This window comes from Diplotaxodon limnothrissa, linkage group LG16 (assembly GCF_057381915.1).
Source record: "Diplotaxodon limnothrissa isolate DT_005_m linkage group LG16, D_limnothrissa_male_GT1.1, whole genome shotgun sequence".
Classification (NCBI taxonomy): domain Eukaryota; kingdom Metazoa; phylum Chordata; class Actinopteri; order Cichliformes; family Cichlidae; genus Diplotaxodon; species Diplotaxodon limnothrissa.
The window spans coordinates 29,481,958-29,498,285 of NC_140611.1; the positions used below are offsets into that span (position 1 = coordinate 29,481,958).

The 16,328-nt window shown below is 41.4% G+C and overlaps 3 protein-coding genes across 3 annotated transcripts; all 3 read left to right on the forward strand.

The window, feature by feature from the left end:
* Positions 1-1,361: 1,361 nt before the first annotated feature.
* Positions 1,362-2,303, forward strand: LOC146616414 (olfactory receptor 6C1-like). The gene has a single exon (XM_085374508.1). It carries the CDS (start codon positions 1,362-1,364, stop codon positions 2,301-2,303), a length of 942 nt encoding a protein of 313 aa, XP_085230634.1.
* Positions 2,304-12,223: 9,920 nt separating this feature from the next.
* LOC146616415 (olfactory receptor 11A1-like) lies at positions 12,224-13,165 on the forward strand. Its single transcript, XM_085374515.1, has one exon. It carries the CDS (start codon positions 12,224-12,226, stop codon positions 13,163-13,165), a length of 942 nt encoding a protein of 313 aa, XP_085230641.1.
* Positions 13,166-14,404: 1,239 nt separating this feature from the next.
* LOC146616416 (olfactory receptor 4B13-like) lies at positions 14,405-15,422 on the forward strand. The gene is made up of 2 exons (XM_085374727.1): positions 14,405-14,985; positions 15,065-15,422. The coding sequence occupies exons 1-2, from the start codon at positions 14,414-14,416 to the stop codon at positions 15,420-15,422; spliced, it is 930 nt and encodes a 309-aa protein (XP_085230853.1). The 5' UTR covers positions 14,405-14,413.
* The last annotated feature ends 906 nt before the right edge of the window (positions 15,423-16,328 follow it).

Here is a 16,328-nt window from a genome sequence, read left to right on the forward strand (position 1 = left end):
GTGCTGAGACTGGTCCTGTTGCTGAGGTTGGGGTCATCCTTTAATCTCTTACGAACTACCACCACTCCAACTGAAGAGCTCTCAAACTAAACATGAGAATCCCTAAACTGGGGAAACCAAGCAAATAAAAACAAAATCTGGAACACTTGAAAAACCTTGGAACTTTAGGAAAAACATGGAGAAAACGCACACAAACAGGTAAAGGAAGACAAAGGACTAAATACTCAAAGGATAACAAGGGGATGAGAACCAGGAGGGAAGCAAAGCTGGGGCTAATTACACAAACACACATGAAACTGTGAGGAAGCAAAACTGAACGCAAGACGGGGAACTATCAAATTAAAACAGGAAACATGAGAGAAAGACAGAAACGTGGACTAGACGCTGAAACTGGGGAAGAGCAGACATGAAAACTCAACTAGACATGACACATGGAACACAGCAGGAGGCACATGAATAAAACCTGGGAATAAGAAAACACTAAATGCAAAAGAACTTAAAGAAAAACACTCAATCAAAGAATATACAAAACCCAGAATTACAAAAACAACTGGGTCCCAGAACCCATACCATGACAAACCAGCTTTTAGATTAAAGTCATGAATTTCTCTGCACACAAAAAAAATGTTTTTGTGTATGTGCATATCTCATTGTTGTTGATAAACAAACACTGTGACCTGTATGTTATATGGCTAGATGCACTTCATTAGTTTGCAGATATTGCACTGATTGAAATACAAGTATCAGAGCTTCCTTTTGGTTTTTACATTTGTGAATCAAAAATACTAATTTTACTTGATTTTGTTTTGTAAGTGAAAAAAAGGTTTCAGTTAGTTTTTTTTCTGAAGTTTACCTTCATATGTTTAAGTACAATGTTTACTTGTACTTAACTGTAACAACCTTAGCCACTGTGTTGCTGTTTTGCACCGAAAATGAAGGTCTTAATGCATGTGTAGAGAGTTTGAATAGACTGTACCAACAAACTCAATACCCCATGAATCACCCCCCAAAATTCCTCGGGATGCTGCTGAAGCTGTTCTTGCAAGCCCTTCTCCTTAAACTAAATTTATTAATTTATCTTACTCCTCATCATTTCCTCACACCTGTTTGTATTTTATGCAACTGCTGAGATCTGGGAAATGACTACAAAGAGCTTGTATTTTAAAAGTAAAACTAAGTTATTCGACTCAAGGAGTGAAAGCACCGATTACATCATGCTAACCAGTTCATTGTTGCTGACAAGAAGAGTATATAAACCTCTGGTGACATACTTTGTCAGGGAGACAGTACACAGACAGACTTCATTTCACCCTGACTTTAACTTGTTTAAATGTCATTTGCTCTCAGTCTGGAATTTTATTATGGATAATGTTTCAGTAATTGCTGTTTTTACTCTCTCAGGTTTACGTGATATTGCAAACTACAGGGTCATTCTCTTTGTTCTCACTTTACTGTGTTACTGTGTGATTTGGCTGGTAAATGTGACGATAATTGTGACAGTCATTGTGGATAAAAAACTTCATGAACCCATGTACATCTTCCTCTGCAATCTGTGTGTCAATGGACTCTATGGGACAGCTGCATTTTATCCCAAGTTTCTCTATGATCTTCTGTCCACCACTCATGTCATCTCTTATGCAGGATGCCTTTTGCAGGGTTTTGTATTGCACTCTGCAGTTGCTGCTGACTTCTCTCTCCTAGCTCTCATGGCCTATGACAGATACGTGGCTATATGTCGACCTCTTGTGTACCACTCTCTGATGACTACACAAAAAATTTCTATTTTTGTATTTTTTGCTTGGCTTATTCCCTTTTACCTTCTCTTAATGAGCACGATAACAACAGCAACATCGAGGTTATGTGGCTCACACATACCAAGAATCTACTGTGTAAACTGGTTAATTGCTAATCTAGCTTGCTCTGCCTCTGTAGCTAGAATTGTTATTCCTGCTTTTAATTACACCTTTTATGTTGGCCATGTTGTTTTTGTTTTCTGGTCTTATGTATATCTGATCAAAACATGTCAATCATCCAAAGAAAACTGGAACAAATTCATGCAGACATGTGTACCACATTTATTCTCTTTAACAGTTGTTGTTGTGTCTTTTCTTTTTGATATGTTATACATGCGATTTGGCTCAAAAGAAATAGCACAAAATGTTGAGAATTTCATGGCAATGGAGTTTCTCCTTATCCCACCAATCATGAATCCCCTCATGTATGGACTGAAACTAACAAAAATAAGAAAAAGAGTTTTGAATTTTATATGTGGTAAAAGTTCAACTTTTAGATTAAAGTCATAGGTGTGTCTGCACAGAGGGGAAAAAGTGTTCATATATGTACATATTTAATTTAAGAGAAATTTGAATTACATTGTTAATCAATAGACAGTGTAACATGTACATGACCTCTATAGCATAGGTGTCAAACTCTGGCCCGCGGGCCAAATTTGGCCCACAGCCTAATTACATTTGGCCCGCGAAGCCATACCAAATTATTATCAAAGCTGGCCTACTGGTATTATACAGCTAATATATATATTGTTTAGTATTAAGCTTTGGTTGTTCCATATTCAGTTTTTCAGCAAAACGTGTTTGAGTCCATAAGAAAAGATTCATTCTTATATCTGGAGGAAGATTTTTTTTTCAATGAATATAAATGTTAGCCCATGACTTTGTTCCAGTTTTGAATTTTGGCTCACTTTGTATTTGAGTTTAAAACCCCTGCTCTATAGTTTATAGATAGAAGATGCATTATGTAACTTGGAACACAAAAAAAGAAAATTTACAATAATATTTTGTGTTTTTCGTAGTTAAAATTTCTAAATCTGATTTTAAGTAAGTTACTTAGTTAAAATCGGACTTCTAGTATTTTCATAGTTGTGGCCTTTCAGACACATTATACTTGGTTTCTCAAAACATATTTATCAAGTTTATTTCTATATTTCTATCTTAAAAAATCTGAATCTCTGTGAGGAAATTCAGGAGAACATGAGCATACAAGACCAGATGCCCACCATCTATCATAGCACAGTCAAAACTAGTTTATAGTGGATTAATAGTTTTATATAATTTTCATTAGGTAACACTCTGGAGGCTCGGGAGAACCACCACAATCACTACTACAACCAATACTTCAGTCATTAGCTCAGTTCGTAGCTCAAGCATCTGTTCAGTTACCAGTTCAGTCTTCAACTCAGCCATCTGTTTGGTCAACAGTTCAGCTATCTGTTTTGTCTCCTGTTCAGTCTCTAGCTCTGTCTCTAGTTCAGTTACCAACTCTTCCTGCAGCTCAGCCATTAGCTTTGTCATCTGCTCCACCACCTGCTCAGCTACCTACCGAAGCTGGTAACCCCGGCTTCGTCTCAGCCAGGGGTCTTCGCACTTTCTGGCCTGCATCTGCTCCTGCTGGTGGCTCAGGTGAGCAATTCCAGCACTCTGCGGCTCCCATACCACGGAGTGTCTCATCAACTGGGGGTCTGGAGAACTGCTCCAGCCATTTTTCTTCTGTGCTGGGAGTTCAGAAGAACTGCTCCAGCCGTTCCTCGTCTCCACTGGTGGTTCAGGAGAACCATTCCAGCCATCTGCTTCATCTCTGCCAGAGGACTCCGTGTCCGCTGGTTCTGTTTTGTCTCTGCCAGAGTACTCTGCGCCTGCTGGTTCTACTTCGTGTCTGCCAGAGGACTCTGTGGCTGCTGATTCTGCTTCTGTTCCCACTGGGGGTTCTGGAGAACTGCGCCAGCCATTGTCCGTCTTCACTGGAGGGTTGAAGGAGCCGTTCCAGCCATCCTCTGCCTTTGGCTGGAGGGTCTGAGGGGCCCGTTTAGTCATCCATTCCTGTTGGAGGCTCCACGGAGTCCATCCAGCCTGCAGCGCCACCACCTGCTCCATCGCCGGTGGCTTCCACACCGTCGCCTCCAGCACCAACACCTACGGTTTCCAGACTGTCACCTGCAGCGCCACCACCTGCTCCATTGGTTGCGGCTGCCAAGTCACTGTCTGGGCCAGTTCTGTCGCCTGTGGTTGCCCCGTCTGGTCCTGCCTCGTCTAGTCCTGCAGCTGCCTCGCTGCTATCCAGGCACGTCCTGTTCGGAGAGCATGTCCACGTCTAGCACGGCTGGCTTGTCCACGTCTAGCACGGCCAGCTTGTCCACGTTTGCCACCTCAACATCACCGGCCACTTTCCAGGCCGCTGGCTGGACATCATCGCTGTCATGTGCGGCCTCCTGAACTGTGTCGCCGCCACTGCCTTCCGCATGGTCGTCCTCCAGATTTGCGTCGCCTGTGTCGCTACCGCTGTCTTCCACGCGGCCAGCCTCCGGACTGGCTCAGTAATGGACTGTTGTGTTGTCGACCTCGGGGTTGTCCCCCTGAACTTTTCTGCCATGGGTTCCTGTGATGTCAACCTCCGTGTTGGCCTCCTAAATTGTTTTTGAGCCCCGGCATCATTGGTGAGCATTTGGATTTGGACTTGATCTGACTTGATCGGATTTGAGCTCCAGCGTCTCTTGTGGACTTTCTGTTTAAAGTGCACTATTTGCTTTTGAAGGTCCTGCATATTGGATCCTTCTACTGCCTGCCTGCACACAGCCATGACAGTAACTCTTAGTGATGCTGCAGTGTTGGTTTGACTTTGGGACCCGAAGCGGAGTGTGGACCCGGATTACCCGGGGTGGCTGTAGCTCAGGTGGCAGAGCAGGTCAGCCACTAATCAGAAGGTCGGTGGTTCAATCCCAGGCTGCCTCCTGGCTGCATACCAAATATCCTTGGGCAAGATACTAACCCCACGTTTGCCTACTGGTTGAACGTCTGGTGTCCTGGTGCAGCCACAACAACCTGGTGCTGAATGCCCAGAAGACAGTGGAGATTATTGTGGACTTCAGGAAGCACACAGCCCCACTCCCCCCCATCATCCTGACTGACACCCCCATCACCTCTGTGGACTCATTCCGCCTCCTGGGTACCACCATCACCCAGGACCTGAAGTGGGAGCCCACCATCACCTCCGTCATTAAGAAAGCCCAGCAGAGGATGTACTTCCTGAGGCAGCTGAAGAAATTCAACCTGCCAACACGGACGATGATGCAGTTCTACACTGCAATCATCGAGTCCATCCTCACCTCCTCCATCACCGTGTGGTACGCTGGAGCCACTATCAGGGACAAACAGAGACTGCAGCGTGTTGTGCGCTCTGCTGAGAAGGTGATTGGCTGCAGACTCCCATCTTTGCAGGACCTGTACACCTCCAGGACATTGCGGCGTGCAGCTCGGATCTCAGCTGACCCTTCTCACCCTGGACACAGTCTGTTTGACCTGCTCCCCTCAGGCAGGAGGCTCCGGTCCATTCGCACCAGAACCTCTCGCCATAAGAACAGTTTCTTCCCCTCTGCTGCTGGACACATGAACAATAACCATATGACTGTTCCCGCTACTAACACATGACCCTACGCTGTGTTCACTGCATCATTCCATGATTGGCACTGATCACCACCTGCACTCATGTATATATCTTTCAACGTAGCACTCTTAATTCTTATTCTCATGTATATATCTCATGTATAGCTCATGCACATATCTTTCTACGTAGCACTTTTAATTCTTATCCCTACTTTTATTTTTTTCATGTCTATTTAAGTGCTATTTATGACACTATGTTTGCACTGAAGCACCGCAGCAATTTCCTAATGTTGTAAACCTGCTCAACATTTGGCAATAAACCCCTTTCTGATTCTGATTCTGATTCTGATTCTGGTGGTGGTCAGAGGGCCTGGTGGCGCCAGTGTCCGGCAGCCTCGTCTCTGTCAGTGCGCCCCAGGGCAGCTGTGGCTACAATGTAGCTTGCCATCGCCAGTGTGGGAATGTGTGTGTGAATGGGTGAATGACTGAATGTAGTGTGAAGCGCTTTGGGGTCCATAGGGACTAGAAAAGCGCTGTACAAATGCAGCCCATTTACCATTACTCAGTGAGGCTCCTGACAATGGCAGCAGTAATGCTCTGACTGTAGCTTACCAAAGTTGTACAAAAAACATTTTTTATAGATTTTTGAGCACTGTGTACCACATAAAATCGGTTTGAGGTCAGTAAGCACCCCCAGATACAAACCATAAAGTGCACTGGATTATAAGGCGCACTGTCAATTTTTGAGAAAATTAAAGGATTTTAAGTGCGCCTTATTGTGCAGAAAATGCAAGGCGGGCTCCGGTAACCCTATTCCGGGCAGGGTGAACTGTTCCCTTGGTCTTGTACTTATAGGGCTCTTCTAAATTGCTCTTTGTCTGGTCCCTCACCCAGGACCAGTATGCCATGGGAGAGCCTACCAGGGGGCAAAAGCCCCTGGACAACATAGCCCTGTGATTCTTGGGACACACAAACCCCTCCACCACGATAAGGTTGTTGGGTCTGCGCTTTGCAGGCCCAGCTGGTTTAGAGACTCTGTCTTGCTTTCCCGTGAACAAAGCAAGACAGAGCTCGATCCATTTTAACTTGCAAGGGGAGCTTATCAGACCAGGGTCTTGGAGCTGCAAGCTCCTCACCTGATCCCAGACAGCTCCAAAAACCTCGGCCCCCTCTCGCAGCTCTTTTATTAACTCAGTGGTCACACATAACCCACTGTAAAACCCCCCCTATGGTGCATCATAAAACAAAGGCATTCAGTGTATGTTTGTGTGTGTGTGTGTGTGTGTGTGTGTGTGTGTGTGTGTATGTGCACGTGAATGAGTGTGTGCACGTGAGTGAGTGAGTGAGTGTGTGTGAATGTGGGTGTTTCTGTTGGACTTCCTGCTCATAAAAGGGTCATCTCCCCTTACGATGTATATGGCTCAATTCCTGTAACGGTCTACCATACAGAAACGCAGGTGAGGGGATAAAGAGTAAGAACTAAAACATCCCCACTAAATAACAAAGCAGAACACACATAGGCAGTGTTGGGGAGTAACGGAATACATGTACCGCTGTTACGTATTTAAAATACAAAATATGAGTAACTGTATTCCGTTACAGTTACCGTTTAAAAAGGTGGTATTCCGAATACAGTTACTTTGTTGAAATAAATGGATTACACTGCGGTACTTTCCTGTTTCATTTCGTCGCGGGTCAGGACTGTTTGGGTTTTGTTTGACAGCTATGTTCTGTTGTTCCAGGCGGCAGCGTTACGGTTGCCATGGTTACAGGGTGACGCTCTCTTTCTCTCTGCGACTGTGTGTTTCCTGGGTGAGAGAGTGCCTTTTCGTTGTTGTTGTTGTTGTTGTGCTAAGCTAACAGGCAGAATGCTACAAGCATAGCTCTAAAGAATGTAGCATCATGGGCAGTGTAGTCCGTGTTGCAGGGAGAATGGACTGCCATACACGTTATGGGTCTGTGAGCGCGAGGAGGGAGAAAAAGGGGAGTGGAAAGGTACGAGTTGTCATCGAGCAAAAACGGGAGCTGGAAGCATGTAAATATAATAATAACCACTTCAGCCAAGAAGAGTGTCTGACGAGCCCAGTTGTAAGTAAGCTATTAAGACTCGACTGTACACCGTGTTCGTGTTTTCCTCCGAAAACAATAAGTTCCGTTGGAGCAGCCTTTCAACGCCTCTCTCTGTCTCTCGCAAGAAAAGTTGACCCACACAACAAAGTAAAGCTATTTTTCGGCTACAAGCCGACAGGGACCCCGCTGTATTAGTCAGAGGTCCCTTTACTACAGTTCGGAGTCGTGGACCTTCAGTAATAGTAATAAATCACACAGCAATAGTACATTCACGTTGTTGTAAAAAGCATGATAATATATTAAGTAATCCAAAGTATTCAGAATACGTTACTGTCATTGAGTAACGTAACGGAATACGTTACAGAATACATTTTGGGGCATGTATTCTGTATTCTGTAATGGAATACATTTTAAAAGTAACCTTCCCAACACTGCACATAGGATGTTCCTACAGCTACACTATAGCCCCCCCCTCACCATTCAACAGGCTGGGGAGGGGAACAGAAACAGAACAATGTCTTTTATCCTAAAGCTTGAACTAAGACTTACAAATTTAAGTAAAGCAATGACAGCATTTAACTATTTCAACCAAACAAGGTAACATTTCGCGGAGGAAGCATAGCCAAGTGACAGAGCCTTACACTTGGGTGGTCTCAGAATCTCATCTCTGCTTTTTCAGATGATGTGGTTTTGTTGGCTTCATCAGGTTATTGGCTCCAGCTCACAATGGAATGGTTGACATGGGCTGCCCACATTCAGGTCCAGACCAAAAAGGCTAGGCAGCGCCTGTATCACCTACGACAACTGAGGAAGTTCAGGGTCTCTCCAAAGATCCTCAGGATTTTCTATACAGGCGCTGTGGAGAGCATCCTCACACAGAACATGACATCGTGGTTTGGGAACAGCTGTGTGAAGGACCAAAAAGCTCTCCAGAGAGTGATCCGTACAGCAGAACGCTGCTGCAGGATTGCTCTCCCCCCGCTTCAGGACACCTACACCAGGAGATGCAAGGACAGAGAGACTCAAGAGGAGCTTCTATCCCCAAGCCATCCGTGCCCTAAACACACACACCCGCCCTCTCACATCATCTATAACTGACTGAGACAGGATTCTTCCAGACACTAAACCAAGGCACAATGTACATTTCAATTCCTTTAATTTTAAATATGTTTATATTGTCTATCCTGTAAAATAGTCAGATGTCTATTCATATTAATGTACAGAATTCACCTGCTTGCTGCTACTGCTGCACATTCACCCAATGTATATACTATATGTGTGTGTGTATATATATATATATATATATATATATATATATATATATATATATATATATATATAAATAATGTTTCCCCCCCCCCCCAATTTTTTTGCACATGTCGAGGAGCGTGTCAGGCTACATTTCACTGTGTGTTATACTTGTATAACTATGCATGTGACAAATAAAGAACCTTGAACCTTGAACCTTGACAGCTGAGTGTGAAGCGGTAGGAGTGAGAATCAGCACCTCCAAATCGGAGGCAATGGTCCTTAGCCAGAAAACAGTGGAGTGCCCACTCTGGGTCAGGGATAAGTTCCTGCCCCAAGTGGAGGAGTTTAAGTATCTCGGGGTCTTGTTCGCGAATGATGGGAGAAGAGAGTGGTAGATCAACAGATGCATTGGTGCTGCAGCAGCAGTGATGCGGATGTTGCACCACTCCATCGTGGTGAAGAGAGAGCTGAATGTAAAAGCGAAGTTGTCAGTTTATCGATCGATATACGTTCCTACCCTCATCCTATGGTCATGAGCTATGGGTAGTGACTGAAACTGATACAAGCAGTGGAAATGGGTTTCCTCCCTTAGAGATAGGGTGAGAAGTTCAGCCATCCGGGAGGGGCTGATAGTAGAGTGGCTGCTCCTCTACAGTTCAGGAGATTAGTTGCGAGAACACCGGCTGAAACAATGCATTTCAGGGTGGCAACCCAAGGTCGACGGCACAACAGTCACGGCTGGGGCAGCAGTCGTGTGGTGTTGTCAAGAAGGACCCAAAATGCTGGCACTTGCTGTGATACATGGGAGCTTTCTTGTGGACAGTGAAAATAAGAAAAGCCAGGACAGAACTAAACATTAACCTAAAATGGGGAAACTAATAGCAAACAAAACCCGAAACCATAACTCATGGAATAACGCACAGGGAAAAACATAAGGAGGTGACACCAGGGATGACGAGCAGAGAATGGAGAGCTGGAATAAAGGGCAGAGAGATGCTGGAATTATCAAGAAACAGATGACGCGACAAGGAACGCAGGCAGACACACACTATAAATACACAGAGGGACACTGGGAAATCACACACAGGTGGGAGACACAGCTGGACCTGATTAACCTGACGAGACAGGGGAACACTAACACCAGGCCAATCCCCTTCACCAGCTGTGAAGGGGATTGGCTCTGCTCAGGCAGCGACAGCAGGGTGCAGTCCTCAGTAGTGATGGTAAATTTGATTCTTTTTACTGAATCGAGTTTTAATGAGTCACTCACCAAAGTGCAAAAAATGTACATTTTCACTCAAACTTAATTTGTTTCTCTTTTCATGTAAATCCTACTGCTAAGATGAATGATTCTAAAAGAAAACAACTATTTTATAGAGCAAAAAAGAGCAAAAACATTTCTAAAATTAAGCAATTAAGCAAGGGGGTTAGTGAGTGAGTGAGTGATTCGTTAGCTCTATGATTCAGCAGAGGAAGGAGGGGGTGAGCGAGTCCTGAGTGATTCGCTTTCGCTTACGATTCAACACAAGAAGGGAGGGGGTGAGTAGCTCGAATGTGCTGTTAGCATGTTAGCAGAGCGATGCTACTGTGAACCGAGGAGCTATTTTCTTGATGTGAGCTTCTACTCAGGGTTTTTTCTTCCAGTTCAGAGCAGAAATTTTTTTGTTCAGATACTGGATGTTGTGTTTTTCTCCACAATTTTAATTACAAGCTAGATATATTGCTGCTAACAGCAACAGGGATGAGTCAGTGAGTCAGTTGGGCTTGTGAATGATTCATGAGTCAGTAAAGTGATTTGTTCATGATTTGCGCATCACTAGTCCTCAGTTGGCTCAATGAACTCACCGGAGCTTCCAGCAGAGGATGGGGGTGGCTCGCCCGAGATCTCAGTGGAGACAGAAGGCTAAGATGGTTTGATAGAGCTTCAAGTGGAGGCCGCCGTAGACAGCTGAGATGGCTTGCCTGAACTCTCAGCAGAGACAGGAAGCTGAGACGACGCAAGTACGCTGTCTCAGCTTCCTGTCTGCATGCAGACACATTTATACAACCACATTTGCACATGACTATAAAAAGGCGGAAGAGGAAGTAGTTCCTTCCAATGTAGACAGTCCTAATGATATAGTTTCTTTCCACTGTGTTCCTGTTAATGATAAACTACAAATCTACCCTAAATTACTAAAATATCGATATTTTAATATGAGAATCGATTCTAGAACATAAATGACTGGCATCAGAGGAATCAATATTTCAGTATCGATCCACACATTACTAGTACTTACAGTATACTTGTTTCATTGTCTCTTGCAAAAAACCCGACTTGTTGCCTGAAAAATGCCCGCAAGTACACGGTACTGCACCTTAACAAGACCCACGCCCCAGAAAGTACAGTGTACTTACGGTGTTCTTGTTTCGCTGTTTCTTGCAAAAACCTACCTTTGGTGTCCTCAAATTGCACTTGTACAGGGTACTTCCGCCATAGTGGCAGATCATGTTATAAAGTGTTACCTTTCATTAGTTTGCATAAATTCATTACGTATATTAAACTATAAACACTTAAAATCATATAGACATCACAGACTCAATGGTTTTTACACAATTAAATAAAAAAAATTAGTGAAACTAAGCACATTTCCTGCACATTATTATTTTTGTTTGTTTGTTTTGTAAATGCAAACATTAAGTTTAATATCTCCTTTTGAAAACTGAAAAGTTTTGTTGCATCTAGTTTACTTGTAGTTACCTATAATACTCTCAGTCCAAAGTCGCTGTTTTACACTGTGTAAACAGTATTCAAAAGTATTCTGAGGTTATTGTTGAAAATTTCAGGCAGTAAGTATGTTTTTTTCTGCTTCTTTTCAGGTTTAAACATTATAAAGAGGCCTGGTTGTTAGGGTAAAATACATTTTCATTTACAAAATATGTTTCACTGGATTCATTTCTTTTACAATCTAAAAAGAAAAGCAAGACTCAATATAACCCAGCTGTATTATGTTTTTTTGAGGGAAGGGAAGAATGCGTTGCTTATCAAATGTATAATAGCCTTAATCACTGTGTTGTCTTTTACACTGAAAATTAAGGTCTTGTTGCATATAGAGAGCTTGAATAGATTGTAACAACAAGCTTGAAACTCATGAATCACCCCCTAAAATTCCTCGGGATGCTGCTAAAGCTCTTCTTGCAAGCTCTTCTTCTTAAACTAAATGCATTAATTTATCTCACTGCTCATCGTTTGCTCAAACCTGTTTGTAGTCATTTCCCAGATCTCAATAGTTACATAAAATACAAAGAAATTAATTTTTAACTCAACTCAAGGAGTGAAAGCATCGCTTACATCATACTAACTACATAAATGTGGCTGACAAGAAGTGTATATAAACCTCTGGTGACATACTTTGTCAGGGAGACAGTACACAGACAGACTTAATTACACCCTGGCTTTAACTTGTAAAAATGTCATTTGCTCTCAGTTTGAAATGACACCTAGTAAGGTAAACTAATATTTTATTATGGATAATGTTTCAGTAATTACTGTTTTTACTCTCTCAGGTTTAAGTGATATTGCAAACTACAGGGTCATTCTCTTTGTTCTCACTTTACTGTGTTACTGTGTGATTTGGCTGGTAAATTTGACGATAATTGTGACAGTCATTGTGGATAAAAGCCTTCATGAACCCATGTACATCTTCCTCTGCAATCTGTGCTTCAATGGACTCTATGGGACTGCTGCATTTTATCCCAAGTTTCTCTACGATCTTCTGTCCACCACTCATGTCATCTCTTATGCAGGATGCCTTTTACAGGGTTTTGTATTGCACTCTTCAGTTTGTGCTGACTTCTCTCTCCTAGCTCTCATGGCCTATGACAGATACGTGGCTATATGTCGACCTCTTGTGTACCACTCTCTGATGACTAAACAAAGAGTTTGTATTTTTGTATTTTTTGCTTGGCTTATTCCCTTTTACCTTCTCTTAATGAGCACGATAACAACAGCAACATCAAGGTTATGTGGCTCACACATACCAAGGATCTACTGTATAAACTGGTTAATTTCTAATCTGGCTTGCTCTGCCTCTGTAGCTAAAGTTATTATTCCTGCTTTTAATTACACCTTTTATTTTGGTCATGCCGTTTTTATCTTCTGGTCTTATGTACATCTGATCAAAACATGTCAGTCATCCAAAGAAAACTGGAACAAATTCATGCAGACATGTGTACCACATTTATTCTCTTTAACGGTTGTTGTTCTGTCTTTTCTTTTTGATATGTTATACATGCGATTTGGCTCAAAGGAAATAGCACAAAGTTTTGAGAATTTCATGGCAATGGAAATTCTCCTCATCCCACCAATTATTAATCCCCTCATGTATGGATTTAACTTAACAAAAATAAGAAAAAGAGTTTTGAATTTTATATGTGGTAAAAGTTTAGCTTTGAGATTAAAGTCATGAGTGTTTCTGCAGAGAGGGGCAAAAAATCTGTTTACATATGTACAGTATAGTGTTAATCAATATACATATTACCAGACTGTCTTCATTAATTGAAATATAAGTAGAATTTTCTTTTGGTTTGTACATGTCTAAATTAAAAACACACACACACACACACACACACACACACACACACACACACACACACACACACACACATTGAAATTAAACACATTTCCTGTACATTATTCATTTCTGTCTTGCATTTTAAAAGGGGTTTAATTTCGTTACATCTTTTTCTGACGACTATCTTCTTTTTCTGGTTGACTAACATGTTTTTTCTCACCTAGTTTAGTTACACTTAACTATAATACCCTTGGGTCTAAAATTTTATTCTCAGGTAATTATCAAAATGCTACTAAAGCTCTGCCAGAGGTGGGAGTTGAAAAACTCTCTGACCTAGGCCTCTGCACACCTTTACTCTGAAATCAGTCTTTTGGGTTTTCTTTACATCCCAAATTAAGTGGCTGTCATCACACCAGGCTACAAACCACTGTATATCAAAAAAGCAAATGCTTATGTTCTCTTCCTTGTGAAGCAAATTGTGAAAAGGAGTAACCTGACCTGTGCCTGGGACGATCTTAAAGGAGCGCTGGTACTTAAGCAATTAAAATTAGTAATACTGTTCCAGCTGATAGCAATGAGTTCTGTTTGTACAAATGATACCATTTATTTGAAACGTCGCCACTCAATTTCATTTGCTTTTGAATAAAAATAAACAAATAAATGAAAAACAAAAGGCTGGATAGTCCCAAATGCAGAGCAAAAATCAACAAAAGCAGCCAAGCATAAGTTGTGGGTCTTCAATGCAATTTAAAAATAAAAATGTCATGCTATTTACAACAGCAGCTGTACCCTACCCCTGCAAACTGTAATAGATCTTGCCTTCTGTTTACATTTATTTTCCTTTAAGACACCCAAAACACATTTATTATTATTTATTTCTGTAAATTCAAAAGGTACTTTTACTATAGTCACTTACCAGAGTATTGCTTTGTTGATTTTCAGGGGATTTTTTTTAAATAGATCAACAGAGGTTGAATTCCCAGGTGTGTTTTGTTGTTGAACAAAAGGCAATAATTAAGAGGAGGTGTAGAGGCACAGCAGATAATGATAGAGATGTAGATGCAGTAGCTCTATTTTCTGTACACTCACATATAATCACACACACATATTTTTAAAATGATAAGGCATTTGAGTTCTCTGATCATGGATAATGTGTCTAATGTAAAAAGTTTTGTTCTATTAGGATTTAATGACACGATGAATTTCAGAGTACCCCTCTTCATAATAACTTTACTGCATTATTGTGTGATTCTGTTTTTCAATATCTCTCTTGTGCTGCTCATTGTCTTGAATGAAAGTCTCCATGAACCTATGTACATTTTTCTTAGTAGCTTTTGCATTAATGCACTTTATGGGTCCACAGGTTTCTACCCAAAATTCCTTTCAGACTTACTGTCATCTTTTCATCACATCTCATATGAAGGATGCATGCTACAAGCTTTTATCATGTACTCATTTTCCTCCTGTGATTTGTCCATTTTAGCTGTCATGGCCTTTGACAGGTATCTGGCTATATGTCGACCTCTGCACTACCACTCTTTCATGACTATGAGGAGGCTCTCTCAGCTGGTGTGTTTCTCCTGGCTGACACCTTTCTGCATTTTCTCCATCAATATCCCAATAACATCAAGAGTCAAGTTATGTGGTATAAACATTCAGAGAGTCTTATGTCCAGACTGGTTAATTGTTAAACTTGCTTGTCCTGAAGTCAAAAGCAATTTCCTAATGTTGTAAACCTGCTCAACATTTGGCAATAAAACCCTTTCTGATTCTGATTCTGATTCTGAAAACCTTTTTAAAAAAAAATACTGGTCCATATGCAACACTTATTGTTTATATATTTCATGGCTTTTTCATAATTTGGATTTACACGCATCTTATTAAAACATGCATGAGGTCCAGTGAAGACAGGGTAAAGTTTATGCAGACATGTGTGCCCCATCTGACCTCTTTGATCATATTTCTCTTTGTAATGGTTTTTCAGTCGATATATGGGCGATTTGACTCCACAGATTCATCTCGAATCTTCCAAAATTTGATTGCTATTGAGCTTCTCACTATTCTTCCAGTTATGAATCCTCTCATATATGGATTCAAACTCACCAAAATACGAAACAGAATCCTGACTTCAGTTTATCTTAACAGAAAATAACAACACACCCATCCAATATACATTCTGCAAAAAAGAGCAAGAAGGATAATAAATAAAGCTACTTCAAGAGAACCATTAAAATCCACTTTTTATCAAATTAAATATTCTCAAATTTAAAGATTTGGTTGACCTCAGAACTGCGCAAACAATGTACAAAGAAGCGAATAAATCTTTGCCCCACAACATTCAGAACCTGTTCCAAATAAGACCAAATACTCATGACCTGAGAGAAATCCTTATGTTCAGCAAGCCAGTAGTAAGGACAAATGTAAAATATCAGAGCATTGCAGTCAGAGTTAGTGTGTGGAACACCTGTACAGATGAAATCAAGACAAGTACATCAATACAAAAATTCACACGATTATTCAAAAATAATAAATTGCATGAATATAGGAAATCTTCCTCTCAGTGACTGAGTTGTCTAATTGTGTCCTCATTTTTTATAGATCAAGGCCTTATTACCCCAAGCTTAAGTGTTCATTAAGGTGTTTGTCAATAATAATAATAATGGATTGCATTTATATAGTGCTTTCACATAGATATAAAATAAGCTCAGAGAGTAAGCGGGTGTTAAGGACAGGGTGATTAGTTTATGTAAAAATGAAGTTTGTTGTTATTCTGGTTTACATGCTGAAAATGGTATTTATGTATGTTCAATGTGTTAGACTTGTACATAGTGTAGAATGTTTAGCTTATTTTAGAGTTTAGAAATGTGTTATCATAGAATGTAGAACTATTGTAGAGACATTGATACTGCCCTTAAAGGGGAGGAGCTTCTTCCCCCAGGCTATTCGGGGCCTGAACCAGGTGTAGGACTGGACTCTCCCAAACACGTCACTATAAGACTGGACTCTCACACACGTCACCACACGCACCACCACACATTTCCTATAATCCTATAATTCC

What these genes read in the sequence shown, in the direction of transcription:
- LOC146616414 (XM_085374508.1), top strand. Translation starts at nt 1,362, where the DNA reads ATGGATAATGTTTCAGTAATTGCTGTTTTTACTCTCTCAGGTTTACGT.
- LOC146616415 (XM_085374515.1), top strand. Translation starts at nt 12,224, where the DNA reads ATGGATAATGTTTCAGTAATTACTGTTTTTACTCTCTCAGGTTTAAGT.
- LOC146616416 (XM_085374727.1), top strand. Translation starts at nt 14,414, where the DNA reads ATGGATAATGTGTCTAATGTAAAAAGTTTTGTTCTATTAGGATTTAAT. An exon ending in GCTTGTCCTGAAGTCAAAAG is followed by an intron (nt 14,986 to 15,064) that starts CAATTTCCTAAT and finishes TCTGAAAACCTT; the next exon opens with TTTAAAAAAAAATACTGGTC.